Source organism: Lonchura striata, chromosome 10, assembly GCF_046129695.1.
Source record: "Lonchura striata isolate bLonStr1 chromosome 10, bLonStr1.mat, whole genome shotgun sequence".
Lineage (NCBI taxonomy): Eukaryota > Metazoa > Chordata > Aves > Passeriformes > Estrildidae > Lonchura > Lonchura striata.
The window spans coordinates 5,413,061-5,437,462 of record NC_134612.1 but is presented as its reverse complement, the minus strand read 5'-3'; the positions used below and the strand labels follow the sequence as shown (position 1 = coordinate 5,437,462).

The 24,402-nt window shown below is 52.5% G+C and overlaps 2 protein-coding genes across 5 annotated transcripts in view; one reads left to right on the top strand and one right to left on the bottom strand.

Moving 5' to 3' along the window:
• The window catches only part of SLCO2A1 (solute carrier organic anion transporter family member 2A1), a 23,790-nt gene extending 8,195 nt beyond the window's left edge, over positions 1-15,595 (top strand). Inside the window, exons 2-14 of the mRNA XM_021541442.3 lie at positions 2,461-2,598; positions 4,943-5,105; positions 7,016-7,231; positions 8,302-8,400; positions 10,018-10,145; positions 11,142-11,223; positions 12,099-12,263; positions 12,569-12,758; positions 13,788-13,947; positions 14,285-14,448; positions 14,598-14,662; positions 14,758-14,881; positions 14,981-15,595. Of these exons, the coding sequence (XP_021397117.2) occupies positions 2,461-2,598; positions 4,943-5,105; positions 7,016-7,231; positions 8,302-8,400; positions 10,018-10,145; positions 11,142-11,223; positions 12,099-12,263; positions 12,569-12,758; positions 13,788-13,947; positions 14,285-14,448; positions 14,598-14,662; positions 14,758-14,881; positions 14,981-15,101 (1,815 nt within the window). The 3' untranslated portion in view covers positions 15,102-15,595. The remainder of the gene's footprint in view (positions 1-2,460; positions 2,599-4,942; positions 5,106-7,015; positions 7,232-8,301; positions 8,401-10,017; positions 10,146-11,141; positions 11,224-12,098; positions 12,264-12,568; positions 12,759-13,787; positions 13,948-14,284; positions 14,449-14,597; positions 14,663-14,757; positions 14,882-14,980) is intronic.
• SRPRB (SRP receptor subunit beta) lies at positions 12,752-24,402 on the bottom strand. Of its 4 annotated transcripts, XM_077785601.1 has the most exons (9): positions 24,282-24,402; positions 24,080-24,174; positions 23,170-23,247; positions 21,957-22,039; positions 21,299-21,435; positions 20,431-20,485; positions 19,583-19,703; positions 17,739-17,817; positions 12,752-13,507 (listed from the first exon to the last, which is right to left on the bottom strand). In XM_077785601.1, the coding sequence occupies exons 1-9, from the start codon at positions 24,385-24,387 to the stop codon at positions 13,497-13,499; spliced, it is 765 nt and encodes a 254-aa protein (XP_077641727.1). In that variant the 5' UTR covers positions 24,388-24,402; the 3' UTR covers positions 12,752-13,496. The 4 variants fall into 4 exon arrangements, with proteins under 4 accessions (XP_077641727.1, XP_077641728.1, XP_077641725.1 ...); XM_077785602.1 differs by lacking the exon at positions 17,739-17,817; XM_077785599.1 differs by lacking the exon at positions 12,752-13,507 and having other exon boundaries at positions 15,509-17,817.

Below are 24,402 nucleotides of genomic sequence, written 5' to 3'. Positions count from 1 at the left end.
CACACCCAAAGGTTTTCCTCTCCCTTTGCTGGTGTTCTCCAGCTGCATTTCTCCCACCTCATCTTCCCTCCTGGCAGGCAGCCCCACCTTGTTCCCAGGCATCTCTGGATCCAGGGCTCCGTTTTGGCCATCCCAGGTTATCACCAAGGCATAAACACATCTCAGGCCATCTCCTGGCAGCTCTGCCTTTTCCTCCCTGTCCTCTCTACCCATGGCTCATCCCTCTCCTCTCCTCTCCTTCTGTGGTTCCCATGGTCCTTCCATGCCTCCAACCCATCTCCTGCCACCCCCAGCATTCTGAGGAGCCAGCTTGCCCCTTCTCCTCATCTTCCCTCCGTGCCAGCATCCCCTCTGTCCTCGACACTCCATGTCCCCATCTGCCCCGGGATCGGGCTGACATTTGCTGCGCTAAATTCGGCCTCGGTGATCCACCCTCTTCCCTCCCTGTTGGTAAACAGCTTTGCCTCTCCGCTGACGCCTGGCTCCAGGAGAGCTCTGTCTCCAGCTGCTCTGCAGCTCGGGAGCTCCCGGGCTGCTGCTGTTCAGCCAGCACTGCCTTGCTCTGGTGCTTCTGTAGAGTCTGGCCAGAGCCACACGGACAAAAATTTATCTTCTCTTGCAACAAGATCCCCTCTCCAGTTGCCATCCTCACAGGAATCACCCCTCTGCTCCAGATCAACCCACAATAATCCCAGGCCAGGCCTGGGGAATGTGGTGGATCCAGCTTCCACTCGCAGGATTTTGTCCTGGGATGAGATTTCAAGTGTGGGGGCTGATAGTGGGAGGATGGAGAGGTCATTCAGCTTCAAGAGTTTACTGGCAGATATTTCACTTCCACTTTGGCCCTGTCTGGGAGGATTTCCCACGTTACACCCCAAATTCCTCTTCTGCAGCTTTTTGTCGGGGCAAAGTCCCAGCTTGGGACTTTGTCCTCTCCTGGTTAATGCGATGGCAATGCCAGCCTGATGCCAGCCTGTCTGCTCTCACCCCTCCAAGATGTGGCTGGGGACTCCATGATAGCAGTTTGTGCCTGTGATCCTCCTTTCCTCATTTTTGGGTATTTGCCTTTCTTATTCATCTTCCCCACGGTATCCAGGTTTTTCCAAGCCTGTCCTCACACTGTCAGTGCTCCATTTTCTCCTTCTTCATCTCCATCCTCTTCTCTTTTTCTGTCTGTCAGCATCTCTCCAACCCCTTATGCTTTTAGATTCCCAGCCACATCTTTTGGCTGGATATCTCTTCCTTCACAGGAGAAGACTCCCAAGAAACCATTTTCTTGCCCATCTTCTACCCAAATTCTGCTACAATTGCTGGGCCTGGCCCTGCATCGTCCTCTGCTCCCAAAACACAACTCCTCCCACTTATGGAATTTGCATCCTCCAAGCTGGTCTTTTTTGAATTTTTAAAATCATTTAATGGACTACTGGGCGCTACCACCCTTCCAGATAAATACTCATAAGGACTGTTGCTGCTCTCCTGGCCAAGGACATCAGGAATTTGTCAGCCCTGCAGTACCTTTGATCCCCCATCCATCATCCTGCACTTCCCGACGTTATCATTGAGGGACACGCTTCCGGTATTCAGCAAATATTTGATTTCCTGTGAATCTAAATTAAAAGACCTTCCCCCATTTGTTTTTGGGGTTTTTTTTAATTTGTTTATTGAGATTTTTAAAAATTGATTTTTAAATGCTTTTGGCACTGTGTGGATGCATTCCATTCCAGGAAAAATAAAGGAAAACTGTTCTGACTAAATATAGATCAAAAGACACTTGTGAGCTGCCTCTTGCGTCCCTGGCTGAGAGCGCTCTCCTCTCACAGGCCACCCGGGCTCTTTCAGCCAGATTTCTCCCAAACTCTCTGTATTCCCTCCTCTGCCTCTGCTAATCTTGGCTCCTGGCTCGGCTCACTGCCCAGCTCAAGGGAAGATGCTGGGTTTGGAATACTATTTTGGAATCTTCCAGTAGTGAGGCCACGCTGTGCATATTTCATCCTCTCCCTCTGGGGCTTTTAACGCTCTTTTTCGACTTTTTCTAGCAACACCCCTTGGAGCAGGTTCAGTTAATTGACTTTCCAGCTGAGTGAATCCCAGGATGCTCCGTGCCAGAGGTGCAGCCATTGGCCAAAGCCATCCAGAATACACTCACACAGGTTGTGGTTGCCAGCCCTGTGGTCTCATATGGCCTCAAAGGGCACATGGAGAGGCCCACATTGGATATCAGGGAAAATTCTCCACTGGAAGAGTGGTTAATCATTGGAACAGGCTGCCCAGGGAAGTGGTGGGCACCCCTGGAAGTGTTCAAACAGTGAGTAGATGTGGTACTTCTCAATATGGTTTAGTGACCATGGCAGTATCCGGGAAAAGGTTGGACCTGATGACCTTGGAGGTCTTTTCCAACCTTTATGAGTCTGTGATTCCAGCTGGGTCCTCACTGGGGTGGCACTCTTTGTTTGCCCACAGGTGTTTGTGCTGTGCCATGGGCTCCTCCAGCTCTCCCAGCTCCTCTACAGCGCCAACTTCAAGAGCAGCCTCACCACCATCGAGAAGCGCTTCGGGCTCTCCAGCCTCTCTTCAGGTTTCATCTCCAGCTTGCACGAGGTAAGTGGGAGAGGAGCACCCAAAGGGTGGCCAGGACCTGGGGGGCACCTTCCCAAAACAGGGTCTCAGGGCTGTTCTCACCCAGGGCCTCCTCAGCCCCCGTGTGCTGGGCGGAGCAGCTGTGCTGTGCTCTGGGACACTCGTCACACCTCATTCTGCTCTGCCATGCCCAGGGGGGGACAGGGGGTCCTGTGGTGATGGCCCTTGGACAAGAGCAGACTTCCACTGGATGGAATTCCAGAATGGTTTGGGTTGAAAGGGACTTTAAAGTTCATCCCATCTCATTGCACCCCATGCCATGGGCAGGGACACCTTCCACTAGCCCAGGGTGCTCCAAGCTCTGTCCAGCCTGGCCTTGGACACTTCCAGGGATCCAGGGGCAGCCACAGCTTCTCTGGGCACCCTGTGCCAGGGCCTTGCCTCCCTCACAGAAAACAATCCCTTCCCAGTATCCCACCTAACCCTGCCCCTCTGGCAGTTTAAGACATATTGCTGAGCTGACTGAGGATTTTCTCACAAACACTTTCTTATCAAGCAATCCCTTGGAATAAGGGATTTTCTCATTCCCATTTTCAGGAATTCTGTCCTTCCTAGCAGCTCTTCAAGGTCTGGCAAAGGCCAGGAAATGATTTTCTGGCAGAGATTTTTTTTTTTTGCTGACACCAAGTGGCCACACACATTTTTGTGAGCTCCCTGGTGAGCACATGGGATGCTCCATCAAGAAGCTGGATAGTGGGAATCTTCCTGGATCCCTGGGGAAGTGAATGCCCAAGTCTCACCTCAACCAGCATGGACATTTGGCATTAAAAAGATGTCTCAGGGCCCACTGAGACAGACTTCCTGCTGTTCTGTGACTGTGTGAGGTGCCCTGCCTGTCCAGGACAACAATCTTAGTGCGTCGGTGCCTACAGCAATTCCAAGAACAAATCCCACAAAGAGACAAACAAGGGAACCCACACAAACATAAATATGAAGTTTTCTTAGCCATACATAGAATCACAGAATGGTTTGGGTTGGAAGGGACCTTTAAAGGCCATCTTGCTCAACCCCCTGCAGTGAGCAGGAACAGCTTCAACATGCCAAAGCTAAATTGATGTTTTGGTTGTCCAGAGCTGTTAAAGCCCATGTAATGGGAATTTTGTGGTGTTCACCCACTTGTCTCAACAAGCTGCGTGGTTTCATGGCTGTCTACTGTTGCAAATGCCCAGGGTCATAAATATTTGCAGTGAGCTGGACTTTGTAGCAGGGCTCATCTTTGTTTGAGTCACAGGAATGGAGGCAATATGTTTCATTCTTTGCTGGTTTTGGAGGAATTGTCAGTTTATGCTACATCGGTCAATCTCTTCTCCCAGGGAACAAGGGGCAGGACAAGAGGAAATGGCCTCAAGTATTGTAAAAGTGATCCAACGCCTGGGAAGAATGTGCTCTGCACTCCAATGATTTCAGAAGGCTAATTAATGACTTTATTATACTATATGATACTATAACTATATTATACTATATTATAGTAATAAGAACTATCACTAACTAGCAAACTCGTGACTCTCTGTCTTCGAGAGTCTGACACAGCTGGATTTAATTGGTCCATGAATCCAAACAACCATCACCAGAATCTAATCAAGCAATCACCTTGGGTAAACAATCTCAATACCACATTCTACATGGGACAAACACAGGAGCAGATAAGGGTTGTTTTTTCTTGTTCTCTCTGTGCTTCTGCAGGAAAAATCCTGAGAGAGAGAATTATGTCTCTCTGATCAGATAATGTGAATATGAATTATGTCTCTCTGTTCAGAGAATGTGAATGCCACACTCAAGTTGTGCCAGGGGAGGTTTAGTTTGTGTGTGGGAGAAAATGTCTTCACTGAAAGGGTTGTTCAGCCCTGGCACAGCTGCCCAGGGCAGTGGTGGAGTCCCCATTTCTGGAGGGGTTTAACAGATGTGTGGATGTGGCACTTGGGGACATGGGGCAGTGGTGGCCTTGGCAGTGCTGGGGGAGCTGTTAGACTTGATGGTCTTGGAGGGTTTTTCCAACCTAAGTGATTCTGTGATGCCTTTGGGGTGGGGGGCAGGTGTGGGTGCTGAAAAAGCCCCAGCCAGCTCACAGGGAGGCAGTCATGTCATTCATGCCAACAAGGGTTGCCCAGAGGTGGCCGGGGCCAAGGAGTGACCCTGTGGCTGGAGATGAGAAGGGAGCACACAGGGCTGGGGATGCTCCTGCTCCTGTCAGGGTCCAACACCTCCTGATGAGAGCCCTGTCCACACACCCAGACACAGCCACAGGGTCTGGATGTCCTCAGTGATGTCTTCTCCCATTCCTCCCTCTTCTCTGTGCCTTTTCCAGATTGGCAACGTGGTGCTCATCATCTTCGTCAGCTACTTCGGCAGCCGAGTGCACCGCCCGCGCGTGATCGGCGTCGGGGGGCTGCTGCTGGCCCTGGGGGCCTTCCTGGTGACCCTGCCCCACTTCCTGTCGGGCCCCTACGAGTACACGGCGCTCAGCACGGGTCAGTGCCACCAGCTGTGCCCCCACAAACCCAGACCCAGCTGCTCAGGGATGGGTGACGTGTGACTGCTCCCAAAAAGGGGGTGTGTCCAGGGCACACGGGATTTAACTTGCTGGTTAAACCTGACATCATTATCGCTTTGGAACCTCTTCTGAATGCAAAAATTATGTGTGGGGTTTCTTCTGCCTCTCCTGGACATGTTATTCCAGCTGTTGTTACAGAATCATGGAATGGTTTGAGTTTGAAGGGACCTTAAAGACCATCTCATTCCACCCCCTGCCATGGGCAGGACACCTTCCACTGTCCCACGTTGCTCCAAGTCTGTCTTTGAGCACTTGCAGGGATGGGGCAGCCACAGAATCTCTGAGAGAGAGTAGGTTTGGATTAAATATTAGGGAGAAATTCTTCTCTGTGAGGGTGGTGAGGCCCTGGCACAAGGTACCCAGAGAAGCTGTGGCTGCCCCATCCCTGGAAGTGTCCAGGGCCAGGTTGGGCAGGGCTTGGAGCACCCTGGGATAGTGGAAGATGTCCCTTCCTGTGGCAGGGGGTGGAATGAGAGGGATTTTAAGGTCCCTTCCAACCCAAAGCATTCTGGAATTCTGTGATATAGCAAATCTCCCCTGTCCCAGGGCCTGCCCTGCTCTGGCCAGGATCCTGGTCTGATCCAAGGAAGGCTGCTGCTTTAACTGGGAAGGTTTTGGGAACAAGCTCGTGTGAACAATGACAGCTCTTTTCCATGCAGAATGGAACAAGCAGAACTAGCATCACTTGCCACAAGGCTGGCTTTGGTCTCTCCAAAGTGGTTTTGGTCCCTAAATCCTCAGAATGCTGATGAGCCACAGGCTCCATGGGGATTGCTACCTCTGAAACCCATCCCATGATTTTTGAATTGGGAGAGTAAATCAGGCATCAGATGCTAAGTTTTCCAGCAGCTTAAATTAATGCATGAGGCTATGAAGAGGTTGGGATTTGGGACAGGGGCTGCTCTTACTGCAAAGGAAATGAGGAAGGAGCAGGTATCACTCTGCTCCCTGCCCAGGGCTGGGCTCCCTGTGTGGGTGAATAGGTACAACAATAAGGAAAGGGAACAGGAATTATGCCTTGATCAAGTAATGCTAATGCCCCAATTGATTAGTGTTGGTCTTGTGTGCAACCATGGAAGTATAACCAGAAATCACTGAAAAGCTCGAAAGAAAGTACCAAGAACTGTGTTTGACCCAAAAGTTCTGTACAGAACACCTTTCTTGCAGAACACCTTTGCTAAACTGAACAGGATTTGAGGATGGACTGCAAAAACAGATGATAGGGCAGAGATATTGACATTATGAGGACTGCCTGATTATGGAAAAGAACACATTCAGTCTGTGCACAGCCCCTAAAGATACTTCAGTCCTGGTTGGAGTTTCCATGGCAGTCTGAAGACCCCCAGTGTCTGGGCTGTATGAAGAAGCAAGGGCCATGTTTTGGAAGGAGCTGGGCTACTCCTGAGCCATGGGGGCAGCAGGGATTCAGAGCAGGGTGTCCTGCTTAGGGCAGCCAGCTGACCCCAGGGAGCATCACTCCCTGTTCCTGCCCACGTACCACAAGGGAGCAGAGACCACAGCAAAAACCAGCCATGGGTTAGGTCTGCCCTCATTAAACCCAGAGCACCCTCACTCCATGGCATGAACGCTTTAAAAATTTGTTTTAAATCACAAAAGCCTGGTTGTTTGCTACTCTGACCACAGTATAATACTCCAAAGGAAGGGGGAAGAGTGATGAGAACTGCTGAATAAAATGAGCAATCCATCCAAAATCCAGCAGTTTGTGCCTACTCAGCAATTGTGCTATGCCTGCTATTTGGGGATTTAGTGTGGGAAGAGGCAGGGGATGTACCCAGTGTTGAAATGCTCATTTTTTTTGCCTTCCAGGTAACAAAAGCCAGGGGCAGGTTGAGCTGTGCTATGCAGAGAGTAGATTTGTGTGCCCAAACACCACCCGGGACCCCAAGAAGGAGGCCAGCAGCATGTGGGCCATGATGGTCATCGCCCAGCTGCTGGCCGGGATCGGGACCGTGCCCATCCAGCCCTTTGGGATATCCTACGTGGACGACTTTGCAGACTCCAACAATTCCCCACTGTATGTTGGTAAGTGGGTCCATTGCTGTCCATTGTTTTGTTCCACAGAATCCCAGGATGGTTTGGCTTGGAAGGGACCTGAAAGCTCATCCCATTCAACCCCTGCTATGGATAGGGACACTTTCCACTTGACCGAGTTGCTCCAGGCTCCTGCATCCTTGTCTTCCCTCTGCAGAGAGGGATCACTGTTCTAATAAATTGTCCCACTGATCCCTTAGAATTCTCAAATCTGCAAGGAAAATGAAGGAAAAAGGATTGAAGGAACCTGAATGGTTCTGAAGAGGAAGGAAAGAGGGACTGGTGTGTTGTTTATAATACAGGTTCTCTCTTTAGCACTGTGGGAATGTCTGTCAGGGTGAATGGCTCCAGGGTTGCCTCAATATAGCAGCAATTCCATCTCCCCAAGTCCTGTTTCATTTTATGTCTTATGCAGCTCAAGCTCACTACCTCCTTTTAAACATATTGAGAAGGTTGTGTAAAGAGTTTCTCTCAAGGAGGGAACTTGGATCCTGTCATTGAAAACAAATCAAAAGAAAATGTTCTGACCTTATGGGTTATCTGTTTTGGAGTGGGAGGGTTCAGCTACACCCAGGGTGGTCTGGTGGCCTTTTTGCCCTCAGAATCTTTCACCTCTCCTAATGTTTGTACCAAATATTTTTCCTTGGATATGAGAATTAGGATGTGTTTGTTTCCTTGGCATCCTAGAGGACATGAAGGTCTCAATCTCCTGTATGAGCCCAGGGTGTCAGTGCCCTGCTGCTCCCTGGGGTTCATGAATATCATGGATATTCATGGTGTAGCAGACAATTTGCATTTTGTCATCAAAGCCTTGATGGCAGCAGAGCAGAGTGACTTCTTCCACAGGCAGCTGCCTTCCCCCTCTGTTCCTGTCAGATAAACACCACTTTCAGTATTGGGGCACTGGGAACCTTCTCACCACCTGAAGCATGATGAAGGGTGGTTTCTCCCCTCTGTGTGTTGTGCCACCATTCCTGTATTTCCTGGGAAGACAGAAGCCATATCTGCATGGAAACTACAATTCCCTGCTCACAGAGGTTCTCTGTGCTCCCTTTTCCCAGCCATCCTCTTTGCCATCGCTGTGTTTGGCCCTGCCTTTGGGTACTTGCTGGGGTCCGTGGTGCTGCGGCTCTTCGTGGATATCGGGAGGGTTGACACTGGTGAGTATTGCCCAGGTAGCAGAGGTCCCAAAGACCCTCAGTGGGCCAGAAGGTCACTCTGAGATGGAAGGTGACAGAAGCCACCAGTCCTGTGGTGTTGAATACTCTTTTGAATACTTTTTGACCCATAAAACCCACTGCCCTGGAAAGACCTGACCTGGAAAAGCACCCCCAGCATATTCCTCCACTCTGTCACCCCATAAGGACAGATACATGTGGTCCTGACACCACCACTGAAGCAGAGCCCTGGGGTAGGGACATTCCAATGCCCAACTCATGGTGCTGCACTGGAGGTCATGGCTGGATTCTGCCCACTGCCACCACACTGAGGGGGTGTCCCACAACCCCAGCATGGCGGAACAGGGAAATCTGAGGAATCCAGGGATGGAGAAAAGAACCACAGAACAGCCACTGCCCTCTGATGGATACACAGAGAACTTGAGTCTACTCATCCTCCTCCCCAGCACGCACTACCAGCACCTGCAGAGAGAGGGGCTGAGCTGACGCCACTGCAGGGATAATGTGCTTTATCCATGGCATGTGCTTATTATTTCTGGTAACTTAATCACTAAAGAATTCTCCCCAGCTCCATCATTAACGTGGCTTTTCCTGTGTTTCCTTAGAGAGATCAGAGCCTGACATATTTGTCCGGTGCCTGATAAGAATAATAAATGAACGTGGGCAGGAAATGCCAAAAAGCCTTGGCCCACTCCCCGCGGCGGCAGACGGATTTAGCAGCCTCTGCCTGGTCGCTCCATGATGACGTCCAAGCTGCAGAGTAGAGTGGTCCTGTTTGGGGAAGTGGGTTGATTGTTTCAGTGGGGTGTGGGCTCCTCTCCTGTCTCACCCTGGCACGGAGCTCCCACCCAGAGCTGGCCGTGGCTCCTTCCCAGCCGCCACATCCCAGCTGTGGGCAGCCACGTCCCCAAGCCAAACCAGGCAATCTGTCAGACCTCCCGTGAGCATCACTTGGCCCAGCCAAAGGATGTGAGTGCTGGAGACAGAGCGGCTCTCACCTTCTCCTCCTTTTTCCGGAGAAGGCGCCCGGAGTTTGGTCCACTCGGAAACCAGGAGCTTCTGCCAGCGCAGGGCCTTCCCTCAGTCCCTGCAAGCAGAAGGTGACCGAGCCTGGAACAATAGGAGAGCAATTTTTCCAGGAAAGTGGCACAGCCTTTCCCAGTCCCTGTCTTGGCTCAGCATCCCTGTCAGCAGCATGGTCCAACCCACTGTGTTCTCCAGGCAGAGGATGGAGTCAGGCCCCCATAATCTCTGCCTCCCTGGCTGGCTCAGGGGTTGCAGTTGAACCTGTGCCCCCAGCGTGCTTCCATGCTGACCAAATCCATCCTGCAGTCACCTGGGAGGCTCGGTACAGTTGGGATGAGTGGCAGTACAGGTTCCTGGCCAGGGCAAACAAAGGTCAAATACAACCAGGGCTGGTCTTGCTGCCAACACTGGTGGGAGCTCCCACCTCCATCCATTTGCTCTTACATGCCAGTGGAGAGACCCTTGGGTTGTGCCCACAGGGACTCTTCATATACTCCACCAGTCCATATTTGATGGAGATTTGTCCCTTTCACCCCTGGAGCTCTTAGTGTGTCCTTGTGTGTTCAATGACAGTGGACCTGACGCCCAGCGACCAGCGGTGGATCGGAGCCTGGTGGCTGGGGCTGCTCATCTCCTCGGGCTGCCTGGTGCTCACCTCCATCCCTTACTTCTTCTTCCCTCGGTACATGCTGAAAGGAGAGGTGAGACCTCATGTCCAGAGGCTGGAATGTCCTGGAGCCAGGGATGTGCTCAGGGAAGGAATACCTGTCCCCAGAGGAGAGGGGTGGGAGGGAGGAAGGCAGTCCAGCAACCCTTTCCCATTAAAACAAATTTTAAAATGTAGAAAATAATTAGCATGTATCATTTTGGTGCTTTCTAAGCCCAACCCCGCTGGTTTTGTTACAAAAATACTTTAGTTCTGTTTTGAAATTGTTTACTCATTTATTCTTTAAAGGTAAAATTAAACCCAAAATATTTCACAGTTATGGCTAAAGGGCTCCCCAGACTTGAGCCGAACTATCTCTAACTTTCATTTTCAGAGTTAAAAGGGAGGTGTTTTGTCAGGGTTCAGGGGAGGAAGGATTTCTAAGTTCTTAAAATCTCCCAACAAGCTGTTGTCTTGCTGCTCTGCTCAGGGGCTGCAGTGATATTTGAGAAAATTCACCCCTTTAATCACAGAATCCCAGAATGGTTTGGGTAGGAAGGACCTTAAAGCTCATCCTGTTCCACTCCCTGCCATGGGCAGGGGCACCTTCCACTTCCAGGTTGCTCCAAGCCCTGTCCAACCTGGCCTTGGACACTTCCAGGGATGGGACAGCCACAGCTTCTCTGGGCAGCCTGTGCCAGGGCCTCCCCACCACAAGAATTTGTCCCAAGATCCCATCTAACCCTAATGGCAGTGGGAAGCCATACTCCCTTGTCTTGGCACTCTAAGCCCTTGTCCAAAGTCCATCTCCAGTTCTCTTGGAGCCCCTTTAGGCCGTGGAAGGAGCTCTCCCCAGAGCCTTCTCCAGGTGAACACCCCCAGCTCTCCCAGCCTGGAGAAGTGCTCAGGCACGTGGGACGGGGCTTTGCTGCAATTGTCAGGCTTGGCTGGGGTCAAAGGCCCCTGGGACAGACCCTGACCCTCCTGAGGCTGCCTGTGCCAGGACAGTGCCAGCCCCTCTCACCACAGGCTGCTCCTCTCTCCCTCCCAGGAGCGGAACACGGAGGCCGGGATGCTCAGGAAGATGGAGACAGGGGCTGCTCAAGAGACCTCCCTGCTGGAGTTCATCAAAAGTAACCTCCTGGGGGTCCAGGAGAGGGTGGATGGGGATGCTGGGCCGTGCTGGGCCATGTGGGGTGGGTGGGGACCCCCACATTGGCAGATTCACACCGAGGGGGTTTGTTGGGAGTCCTTGGTAGCCCAGCACCGTGTGTGGACCAGCTCCAGCACCACGAGGGCCTAAGGACATGGAAGGTGGGCACAGCCTCCCTCTGGCTACAGACCTCTTGAGGCCTCTCTTGGGGCCTGAATTCTTTCCAAATTTTGCGTTGAGGACCTTAAAGTGGTACGAGTGTGCCAGAAAAGGGTCACTGGGAGGTTTAACCCCAGCTCCAGGAGTGGGCATGGGGCTGCCGGCGCCACCAGCTCCTCAGCGAGGTCACCCCAGTGCAGCTGACACTGTTTATGTGAAACCAAAAGAGGCTTGAGAGGGATGTCACTGCTGAGAGACCAAATTAATGATTCTTTCAGCTCCAGGAGGATTTCTTCCCACATAAAGCCCCTCTCTCCCTGCCTCTTCCTCCACTGCAGTCATATCCTGGCGCTGTCAGCTCCCTCTTCTCCTCTCTTTGGGCTCTCCGCTAATTAGAAAACTCCTAAGTGACCAAATAAACAGAGTTGCTCCCAGGGTCCATCTGCCTCTGTTGATGGGGCCAGAGGACACAATGTCCCACCAGGAAAACACATCCATGGTGCTGCCAGCTGCTGGGACACATTAGGGTGTCTTCCCTCCCACCTTCCCATGCCTACAGATATCCCCAGCAGAACATCATCATCCCACAGACATCCTTACTGGGAGCAGGCTAAGGGTGGGGGTTTATTCCCAGTACAAACAGCTGGAGTGAGGATCACATGGCTAAAACACATTTTTCCTATGGTTTCCCTGTAGGATTCCCAAAGATCTTCCTCAGGCTGCTGCTCAACCCCCTCTTCATCCTCCTGGTGCTGGCTCAGTGCAGCTTCTCATCTGTCATTGCGGGTCTGGCCACCTTCCTCAACAAGTTCCTGGAGAAGCAGTATGGTGCCTCCCCTTCCCAGGCCAACTTCCTCATAGGTGAGCATAGATGGAGGCAAAAAATATCCACCAGCAGGGAGGCAACTGCCCATATTCTCCAGGCTTTTTAAAGCGTGGAGAAGAAATCAGTGAAAACTCATTTTTGAATGACACCTGGGGTTCACCTTGGGGTATTTGGTGACTTTCCTGACCTATAATTCCCCAGCTGCCTTGGGTTTGGGCTGTCTTGGATGACAGCTGGATCTGCAGGTTCTCCCAACTCCTGTGAGGTCCAGAGAGCTGCCCCGTGTCCATGGAGGGGTGCTGGGCAGGCAGGACAGCTCTGAAGGCTCATCCCTCTGCAGGAGCTGTGAACCTGCCGGCAGCAGCACTGGGGATGCTGCTGGGAGGGATCATCATGAAGCGCTTCTCCTTCTCCCTGCGCGCCATCCCGCGCTTCGCCGTGGTGGTGCTCGTCTTCTCCATCCTCATCTGCCTGCCCATCTTCTTCATGGGCTGCTCCACAGGGCACATCGAGGGCATCTACCACCCCAGGTAATGCAGGTGCTGCTCCCAGCTCCTCGTTTCTCCAGCTCTTATCCGTGGGGAGGGATACACACAGGGGGAGAGGCAGAAGTCATCACCATGCTGCTTCTTGCTCCTTGATCCTCACTGCATGGAGGAGATCCAGGTGCTTCACAGCCCAGAGACCTTGGGAGGGCGTTTATCCATGATTTTCTGGGCCAAACAAGCAGGGTGTAATTTTTCACTCTGGATTTTTTAGGGGAAAATTGGTAACATTGTGTCCACATCACTTCACAAGCTCCCAGTACTCCAGCTGGACATCATCTTTCTCCTCACCTCAGTGGATATTTTTGGCTCTTACCATGACTTCCTAAGATAAAAATGACATTTGTATATGACCAAGGCTTGATGTTAAGCGCATTGAGCTCATTTCCCAGTGCACTGCCAGCAAGGAAGAGATTTCTGATGCCATCTTTCCACAGGGGGTGGAGCAGCCCCATCCCACCCTGCCCAAGGGCAGCTCCCCAGTGCCACATCCCTGTGGGATTCAGGCTGTGTGACTCCAGCAGATGCAGTCCTTGGGGGAGTGAGGGAGGACAGGGCTGATTTGGGTTTGTCCTCTTCACTTCCACAGCCATCAGGCTTGTTTGGGAAGCATGCCCACTTTCAGTTTGTGTCCATGTGGTGTTTGCAGCTGTGGCTGTTCACACATCTGTTTGTGCAGCTCTGGATGGAGCCCAGCTCCATTTCTACGGGCTTTTTGGCCGATTAATTTTCAGCTGAAAAAAGAAGAAAAAATTAAAAAAAACAAAAAGATAAAAGAAGTGTGTCAGTACTTGTTTGTAGACATAACATAATTCCTGTGACATTCACTGCACACTTCCAGAGGTACCTGCAGGGATCAGAGGCTGGCAGAAGGCCAGGCTGCTGCTGGCAGTGTCCCAGCCCAAACAGGAACAGGAAAACTGCTCAACTAGCAAAAGGGATTTTTTTTTTTTTTAATTCTTCCTGTCCTATTTCTTAACTTTTTACCAAATTCTCCCCCCTCCTTTCTGGCAGTACACCCAATTCCCAGCAGCAGGTTAAGGCACGGGTTGGGTGCCAATGCTCTAAGCAGATCTTCCACCCCGTGTGCCAGAAAAACACCGTGGAATACATCTCACCCTGCTTTGCTGGCTGCACCAACAGCACCACCAACCCCACCAACCCCAGACAAACGGTGAGTAAAGCAAGTGGCTACCAAAGCAGCCTTGCTGGGAATAGTGAAGTGATGCTGCTGGAACCCAGCAAATGCCATAAGGGGGTGGAATCCTTTCCACACGGTGTGCTGAGCCCTGGGAAGGTGCCCTGGAGAATTGCTGTAAGGCCCTGGGAACCTGCTTGGAGGAACAGGGATGGTGGCAAATCCCATCACAGGATGCCATGGCTGTGCCTTAAAATTGGAGCTGGTGCTCTTATGGGTGTTCTGCACAGGGATATTGGGATGATTTGTCCTGAGAAAGCTGCTCCTGGCGCTGGGACTCTGACGTCTGTTTTGTTCCAAACGTTTCCCACAGATCTACCACAACTGTTCCCTGAATGGGAATGAGCTGTTCTCCACCTACACGGGCTCTTGTCCAGTCAGCTGCTCCCATATGCTCCTTCCTGCCATATTCCTCATCTCCTTTGCTGCCCTGGTGGCCTGCCTGTCCCACAACCCCCTCTACATGATGGTGTTACGGTGAGTGGTGTGTGGGCTCCTCAGTTCCAGGGGGGAGCCGATGTTTCCCCATGCTGGGATCAACGGGATGTCATAAAGGTGCAACCAGCCCAAGTCTTGGCCAAATCCAGGGCCAGCAGCTCTGACCTCCTGTGTCTTCTCCCCTGCAGGGTGGTGAACCAGGATGAGAAGTCATTCGCCATCGGAGTCCAGTTCTTACTGATGAGACTGCTGGGTGAGTGTCTGAATGAGGCTGGGGCGCTGCTGGGGCTGAGAGAGGCACTGAACCCCTGGGGATCAGCAGCTGACCCCATCCTCTCTCCCCACCAGCCTGGCTGCCAGTCCCGGCCATGTTCGGAGCCCTCATCGATTCCTCCTGCATCTACTGGCAGCAGCAGCAGTGCACCCCGGGCCGCTTCTGCGCCTACTACAACAACGATTTCCTCCGCAACAGGTACCCTGTGCCCTGGGCAGGGGAGGGGCCCCAGGCAGCTTGGGGTCGGCTGGAAGTGCCAGCTGCAGACCTGGCATGTCCCTGCTCTTCTCCCGGCAGATACCTGGGGCTGCAGGTGGGCTACAAGGTGGTGGGCACCGTGCTGCTCGCCCTCATCAGCTGGAAGGTGAAGAGGAGCAAGGAGTACAACGTGCAGGAGAAGGCGGCGGGGCTGGTGTAGCCCCCGAGGACTGACTCGCACCCCCATCACCCACTGCCACTATTTCGTCTTGTTTGGGTTTGTTTGACTTCCCACGGGAGCGGCTCCGCAGCTCCGAGCTCCTCTCCCGCAGCCCGGCGAGGGATGGATGCTCCGGGCCAGCCCCGTCCTGGGAGTGGCAGCTCCCAGGGGCTCCAGCCGCGCTTCCCGACACCCTGGGAGGGGCAGCCCCGGCCAGCTGGAGCAGGAGGCAGAGGGGGCTGGAACGCACGGACCCGGAGGAGTGCCTGCTGCGGGCACGGCCCCGCTCCGGGGTGACATTCCCGGCTGGGACAGCAGCAGGGGAGGTGGCTGCCAGCCCGGAGGGGCTGCCCGGTGTCCCCCCGCCCGCAGCCCCCGCACAGGACAGCAGGGACACCGCACACGTGTTGGGACAAGACATCACGAGGGGTTTATTGCAGAACATCTGGGGTTTGTTGCTCTTTTTATTTTTTAAATAAAGGTCACTTTTCCAACTGTGGTGCGTTCTTGGTCTCCCCCCACCAGCAAGACAAGCCCTGGGGAGGCTGCAGGTCCCAGCCTGGCCCATGCTGAGCACATTCCAGCTGGGAAAGAAATGGTGGCGGGGGGGACATTCTGCAGCTCCACCGGTGATGGGGGAGGCTGGTAGGGGCTAGAGAGAGCCCAGGGCCGGCCCAGGAGTCCTGCCTGCAGTCCCATGGAACCTGGCAGCCCTGCCTGCATCTCCCTCATGGGCTCGGGGATACAGGCAGGGGCTGCAGGCACAGCAGGTTTTGACCCGAGGTTCTCATCCCTGCCAGGTTTATTGGCACAGATCAGTTCTGGCATGCAGTTGCCCGAGCTGGTGCCTCAGAGGGACCATGAACAAAGAAATGCCTGGCAATTAAAAAGTTTCATTCCCTCTCCCTCACACCACGTCCTGAGCAAGCCTGGGTCCTTCTCACCCTTCACTGTGTTGCTGTTTTGTTGTTTCAGGTGGGTTTTGGTGAGGGTTTGGTGGGTTCTGTTAGTCCACACTGTGATGGGGTTGTTACAGTACACAGACCACAATCTGCTAGACCATTTTAAAGTAATATTTCAACTGCAGCTTTGCCTGTTCTATTATTAACGATCTTTACTATTATTATTCATCAGATTGTCAGCTCCAGGTTTCCTTCTGATCCACCTCTGCCTGACACAGCACAGCCTTAAGGTTCATATCAAGTTCAGCCCATGGCCTAACAAATCCAGCTACTTATGTCAAGCACTGAGCTACTTCAAAATCCTGTCATTTTTTCAGTGCAGTGGGCTCTGGGCAGGGTGCAGTGGGTTTGGGGTGTTCTTTCAGGGGTTTTATGGGTTGAATGTATTCAGGCTCTGCTGTTCTTCCTCCATGGCTTTTCCCTGTGATAGTGGCCTGCAGCATCCATGTTCATGGAGGGAGTCAAGGGAGAGGACAGGAGCAGACCTGCCCTGGATTTGCTCTGGATCACCAAAGTCTTCACGAAAAAGAGCTCTCTCCATGTTATCCCTATTCCTGTTCCACCTCTACCTGGCAGATTTCCCCTGAACACCCACCTGACCTTCTGTAACTTTCTCCACTTCTTTCACACCAGGGGTAGCACCCAGCAGGACAAGCCACAGGAGGGGCTGGTCACAAAGTGCAGGAGGTGGCCCAGTGGGGCCAACAGAAGCTCCTGGGCCCAAAGGTGCCAGGGTGGTGGCTCTGCACAGGGAAGGTCACACCTGGAACACCTCTGTTGGGGAGCCTTGGAAACCGCCCCTTGGGATGCTGCTGTCCAGGCATGGTTATTTTTGCTTTTCTTTGCCTTTCAGCAATCTCTCCTCCTCTTTCAGGTTTAATGCTGTCCTGGTTATTACCGTGCTCGTCATTCTCCTCCAAAAACATCTGTCTTTTCCAGGGGAACAATTCAGAGTATGAGAGACACAGACCAGAAGAGCTTTAGCACAGTGAGGGCCTCAGCCCCTGGAGATGTGTGAATGCAGCGGGTTCCTGACTCAGGGTCAGGCAGCTGCAGCAAGAAGGGGCTGAGCTTATCACATCCCACTGTCCTGCCAAAGCCATCCCAACACAGCCCTGCTGAGCTGCAGCCTCAGGAGCAGCACTCCCAGCCACAGAGCCACGGGCTGGGAACAAGGTCAGGAGAGCAAAGAACAAAGCATGGAGCTGACTGGGGAATCAAGAAAAACAAGAAAACAACACTCAGAATTTCCAGTTCTGATCTTTTCCCGAAGCCACTGGGGAAAACCAGCCCTGAATATTTAAATATTTTAAAAATTGTGGAGTGAGGCCCAAAAAACTCCTGGAGCTCTGCTCTGTGCTCTGGCACGAGTGGCTCCGTGGCCGTGCAGCCACTCCCCAGCCTGGGAAAGCTGAGGCATCTCATCCCATCCAGCACAGCCACGGGTGCCACAGCCACCTCCAGGGCAGAGCAGCGCTGCTCTGCCACCACAGCTGGCTGGAGCTTTCCTGTGCACATCACCAAAGTGCCTTTCAATTATGATTTGTGGGTGCTTTCTGCTATGTGATTATCAATTTCTCAATTAGTCGGACCAAGAAGTAAATACAAAACCAAAATACAAACCAGTCCCAAAGCCCTCTGTGTGCAGAAAACAATGTTTTTTGACAACACAGACCTGGCCACAGAGCAGGAAGGTTGACCCCCAGCACTGTGCTGAGCAGGAGCAGAGCCCCATCCATGTGGATCTGACACTGCTGGGAAGAGCCAAAGCAAACACACAGACTGAAGCAAGACTTGAGAACAAACATTTAAGCATAAAAGAATTTACTTAAGGAATATTTTTAAAAATAATAACTTAAAACCCACCACGGCCTCATGGTACCTCCCCCCTTAAGCTGAGGCTGGTGCTCGGCTTCTGCATGTTTGCAAGAACAATCACCCAAAGAAACAGCAATTTTCTGCCCAAAATCACTTCAGCATTATGGATCTGAAGCAGGCAGCCCAAGACCTCCAGCTAAAGGAGTTCAAAGCATGACAAACACGTTCCAACAGGACTCTGCCTGCAGGAAACAGAAGAATGTAACATGCTTGGTAAATATAACCCTCCCCACCTCTGGCATGGATGGTTCCTGAGGCTGAAAATGCAAGGACCAGCTTCATTATATGCACAGGGTTTTGCTGAAGGCTGTTCCTGCTCTTCCCAACACTCGGCAATGCTGCAGGAAGGCAGGAAAAGCCCCAGAGAAAGAAAAGAACACAACAGATGAGTGATGAAGGAGGACTCAAACCACAGGGGAGTGGCCTACAAACTACAAAAGGGGTCTGCCAGGAGCCAGCCACCCCCCTCAACCCTAAAACAACACAAAGCCACAAAGGGAAAATGTCACTGCACTGGAACTCTGCAATGTGCAGTGAGATACAAACTGGGAAGATCTCCTATTTCTTTCCCCTCTTCCTTGAGCATCTCTGCCACCAGGAGGAAGCACACACACATGCTGGCAGCTCCTTGACTTTCCCTCTCACTCTGCCATAAGTGCTGACTAATTAATTACACACAAAGCAAGCCCTTCCTGCAGCCACTGGAGCAGGGGCAGCAGGAGATTGCACAGCAAATGCCTGGCACAACAGGTGCCAGCTGCAGGTACAGATCTGAAATTGTGCCCATCTCAGAGTTTCATGCCATGACCCCCTGTAGCTCTGCCCCTCTTAGAGTGTTTGTTCCTGGCTGTGGGAGGAGGGCCTGGAAGGAAAAGCAGAGTGAAGCTTTCAGGACACAGCCTTCAGCTGAAGAAAAACTCCCAGGAGCTGATCAAGAGAGGAAATCACCAGACATGGGCACAGAACTGAGCCCAGGGAGTAAAGCAGCGCAGTCTGGTCGGGCATTTCACACTCCCCCTGCCCCACAGAAATGGGGCTGCATCAGTTTGGAACAATGGGAAGACAGACACAAAGAGGAAAACAGCTATTTATATTCTCTCAATGCCTGCCCAACTTAGGGAGCTTGTGCAGTGCTCCCCAGCAGCCCCAACCATAACGTGGTCAGTGGCTCTGAGAGGCAAGAGGGGTGTAAACCATGGCAGGAAACGATAGGCACACTCCAGCCTCTAAAACTCACCTGCCAGTGCACTCCTTCCTAATTTGCTAGGCAACTACAAGATGAAAAACCTAAAGATTAAAGAAAAAGGAAAGCCCAGAGCTTCAGCAGCCCAGAGGAGGGCAAGAGGGGAGAGGACAAAAACATTGCAGCATGAAGGGACAGTCAGAGGGAATCACACCAGCAATTGTCATGTTGCTCCCAAGCCCACAAACAGCAGAAGACACCACAGTGCTGACTTCCAGCTGAAGTTCCTTCTTTTTACATCGAGATTTGAGTGTTCCACACCATCTTTTTCCCTTCATCCCCCCAGCCCTGTCCATCTCTGTTCAGGCCACCTTCACCAGCCACTTCTCGAGGCCCTCCAAGTCAGCCTCTCCCTCCTCTCCCTTGCTGCCTCGAGCACTGCACTCCACAAACTCCACCTTCATGGGCAGCTGGGAGAAGTCGAAGTCCTTGCCCTTCTTCCCCAGCTGGGCAGGGCCCCCCGTGGCTGAGCCATCCAGGCTGGTGGGGGCTGCAGAGCGTGTCACCCGCAGGGTATTGCTGCAGGGAGAGAAGGGAAAGGGTCAGCACCTGAGCACCAGGGGAGTATCACCTGCACCACGGCTCTGGGATGCTTGGGGTGTCAGCAGCATGCCAGCTACAGCAAGGACACAAGGCCCAGCACGGCCCTGTGAGGCTCAGCCAGGGCCTCTGGCCACTGTTGGAAGGCACAAGTGCAAAGGCTCAAAGGAGTAGGAGGGCACTCAAGGAGAGGTGTTCAAACAGGTTTGGTTTTGCAATAAAGGACAGCAGAAGTCAGATGATGATGATGTCCTTATCCCAATTTGCCCACAGTAAACACTGGAATAATGGTGCCTAACACAGCACATTAACTACCTAGAAATCCAGCACCTACACACAGGTAGCTGACAATGATCCACATCAGAAAAAGCAATCATTATTTACCTGAAGAATGTGAGTATGTGGCAACTAACTGCTCAGCTAAAAAGCAGAAGGTTGGGTATGCAGCCTGGAGCAGGCACAGCACAAACACCCCTGCTGCCGTCTGCTGGCCAAAGGGGTTATAGATTCAGGGAATCATTTAGCTTGGAAAAGCCCTCTAAGTCCATGGAGTCCAACTGTAAACCCAGCACTGCCAAGCCCCAGACCAAACAGACTGCTCCCAGCTCCACAGGGAACTCAGACACAGCTCAAGGGAGCTTACTGAGCACTGAGGGAAGAGAAAAAGGACAAGCTCAGAGGGACTGAGATCCCATTCCATACTTACAGCTCTTTTTCCAGCTGTTGCTGGATAAGTTTTGCTGATTTTGCCATTGTGACATCTGAAGAGAAAAGAAGAAAATCAGCTCTTTGGTTGTCAGAATTCAGAACCTGGTTCCTTCCCCTAAAGTAAGGCCAGTGCATACTGTGCAGTCACTGGAGCTACCAGGACAAGGACAGCCGTGCCTGCAGTGGGATGAGGGATGCTGGAGCTTTGGGATCACAGGCATGAAGGGGAACAACCCAGCAGTCTGATATAATGCAGGGAATTAACTTCTTGCTGGGCAGGAAGATACTTCAGAGGATGGGTTTGATGCACCAGCACTCCCTCCTGCCCTGTGCTTTCCACATGCAGAGCTGTGAAGGCCTCAGGCAGCCCCTGAGTTAAGCGCAGGAAATAATTACAAAATCCAGATCTGATAGCGCCCCAAAACATCCAGCTGTTACAGAGGGACCCACACTTTCACTGTAGAACCTGTAGGGATCTGAAAATAGAGTCTTTTCCAGTAGCTGGGTATTCAGGCTACTCCAGAGAAAACATGGAACCCTGGCAGCTGAACATTTTAACTCTGAAGTTGCCAAGTACATAGGGATAGTTCATTGTGCTCGAGCTGATCCTAGTTCCTCCTGCCTGGAGACTTAGGAACAGCTCTGCACAAAGCAAGCAGAAACAAAAAAAAACCACAAAAGCCACCTGCATTACCTACACCCACCCAAAGAGCTGCAGCTCTCCCAAGCAGTCTTCCACACACTCCTGCTGAGTAGGCAGAGTTTAAACCTAAATTCCAGCCTTGCTTTTGCTGCAATCCCAACTCCCAGGTTCAGCAGCCGTGGCACGAAGCCCTGCAGGCCTGGCCAGGCCCAGCCCAGGGTACCTTGCTTGTTGCAGGCGATGAGCAGCGCGGGCGCGTTCCTGAGCACGGTGCTGTCCACCAGCACCTGGTACAGGAACTCTGCCACGTCCTTCACCTCCCTCTGGAAGGCCACGCTGTCCACCACGAACACGATGGCTCTGGGGAAGAGGGAAGGACAGGTGCTGGGGATGAAGTTCTGCACCCACCTTCCCCTGCAAGCATTCCAGCCTAGGCTGAGATTCCCACATCTGGTCTGACCCAGCCCAAGCGTAGGCTCGCAGCATGTGCTGCCTGAAACACATCCCATGGCCAGCTCCAGCAGGAATTCTTCCCCTGTCTGCCCCAGGATATCCCACATCCCCCAGACCTCCCTGCTGCAGTGGCTTTGCCTCCTGGTGCACCACAAGCACAGGTAACTAAGAAATTCAAAGTGCGATTTTGGGATTGTCCTGTGCAGGGTGAGGAGCTGGACTCGATGCTCCTTGTGGTCCCTTTCCCACTCAGGATATTTTATGAAGGCAAAGCAAAAATTAACCAGTACCACCCCACAGCAGAGCTCTGACTCTCAGGGCACCAGCAGCCTAGCTCACAGCATTCCCAGCACCATCATTTCATTTGGTTTATCCCTTTCCAAAGCATCACTCAACCCCTCCTGCCCTGCTGATCCCCTCCAGGTTACCTGGCTGCGGCCTTGAACCTCTCCAAGAACTGCAGCCTCAGACTCTCATGGCCTGGAAGGTCGATCAAGGTCACATTAGTGCTCTGGAACACAGGCAAGATGGAATTAACACCTGATCCAGTGGTTCCTGTGGTCATGGACTGGGGAAAAGCAATCTGACCCTGGATTTGTGTCCTGAAGGCACAACCCCATCTGCCTCTGACACAGAACATAACCCTACAGTCTCACCTGGTCACACACACCACGCCTTCCTAAATACACCAAACCTTGCTGTGAATAACACAAAAATGCCTTGGCAAGAGCCTTTTTTAACTGGAGGCTGCAAAGGTTTCCCTTCCCAGGAAAGGCAAGAGCCAAAGCCAGGACGTGGGAGAGAACACTCGGCCGAGCAGGGCCACGTCACTGCTTTCCAGATAAGGCTGCAGGAGCCCCTTCCTCCTCACTGCTCTTGGATCTTACTGGGAACCTCGGCTATGGTTAAAAAAAGAATCAAAAAAGCAATCTGCTTTGCAAATACTTGTCTGATCAATGAAAGAGACACAAAACAGGAACATTTTTTCAAAAACCCTGCACGCTCTTTTACAAAGTTTTTAACCTCATTATCACTGTTGTTAATAACAACTGAGAAGGTGAAGTCACAAAACCACCCTCTACTTTCACAATTCACCAGCAGTTAAGGTGCTGCCAACATTCTGCTCTCCCTGCCACATGTGCAGCCAGCATAAGAGATTTCCAGAATGAATGCTCAAAACCTGAAAACTCCCAGATCTGTGGACATAAAAATAACATGACCTAAAGTCCAGGACCTAAAAATAACAAAATCCTTTCTGGGATCATATAAAGTCCAGTTGGAGCCTCTGCTTAAACTTGATAAAGCTTTTAATTTCAGGTTTTCCTAGCAGAAACAGAAATTACTGCTGAGGAAATAAACCAATGCAACAGAACACTGAAACCCCCAGAGCTCCCTCCTGCTCCAACCCACAGGTGTAGCTTTCAGTCAGAAATGTTTCACTGTTTTACAAGCAAATAAAAAAGAACCTGTGGAGCCCAGTAATACATTCTACATCCCAGTACTTCCCGATTTTCTCAGTGTGCCACGCCTGGAGAAAATCCTGTCCTGCGCTCAAACTGGGGCCTGAGCAGCACAAAAATTCCCAGGTTTAGCAGGGGGAACAGGAAAAGGATGCACCCAGAGCTGAGGCAGTGCACTCACCTTGTCCTGGCTGAGCCTGTAGACGGCAGAGCTGTCGGTGATGGAGGTCTGGGTGTCGCGGTACCGCCCCGACAGCAGCTGCGGGAACAGGCACAGCCTCAGAATCAACAGCCCGGGAGGCCCCCACCCCAAACTACACCAACACCACCCCCAGCCTCCTCAGAAACTGAAATTCTCTGACAGGGGTAATGGGCATCAGAGACCCGATCTCAATTTCCTGCAGGAAAATACTACCGCGGTCACTTCCCCAATTTAATTCAAAAATGGTCATTAGGAAAGTAACTATATATTTATATTGTGAATCTCCATTAAAACAAGAAGGAAGAGAGTGTGCCTGCAAATCCTTCACAGTTTCCCAGCTGGGACCACGGTAAGCATGGCTGTGCCCCTTTCTTTTTCAGACGTGGCGGTAACAGAATGTCCAGGGTTGGAAGGGACCCACCAGGATCATCAGCCCAACTCTTGACCCTGCACAGACCTCCCAACAATCCCAGCCAGTGCCTGAGAGCATTGTCCAAACTCTCCTGGAGCTCTGGCAGCCTTGGGGCCGTGCCCATTCCCTGGGGAACCCGTCCACTGCCCCACCACCCTCTGGGGGAGAGCCTTTCCCCAATATCCAACCTCAAGTCCCTTGGCACAGCTCCAGCCGTTCCCTGGGGTGCTGTCCCTGCTCACAGAGATTGGAGCTGCCGCAGACTGCGGTGCGCTCAAGTATCCCTAAGCCTTTTACTATGACGAATTCAAACCAAAGCGCCATTTCTTTGGACACTCCGTGGTAGACAAAACTCGCTCTCCATCCCTCCTTACAGCTACAACCCCCACCTTTTAAGATCCATCAAAAGACTACAAACGGAACTAAAGGGAACTCCCGCACTGTGGTCCGAGAGGCCCCCGCGCCCTCCCCGCTCACCCGCGCGAACAGCAGCGTCTTCCCCGCGTCGCAGAGGCCCAGCAGCAGCACGGCGCTCCGGCCGCTCCTCCTGCCCTGCACGAACCGCCAGATCACTGCGGGAGAGAGCAGCCTGAGGGGAACGGCACACCCGAGCCCGCCGGCACCGCCGCGCCCCCAGCGGGCCGCGGGGCGGGGGGACAGGGAGGCGCCCGCAACTCACGGAAGGTGATGGCGACGGCGAGGAGCGCGACGAGCACGGAGAGCGCGGCGGGGCCGCCCAGCTCCCGCCGCAGCGCCGCCAGGTGCGGCTCCAGCCCGCCCGCCATGGCCGCACGCGTGGC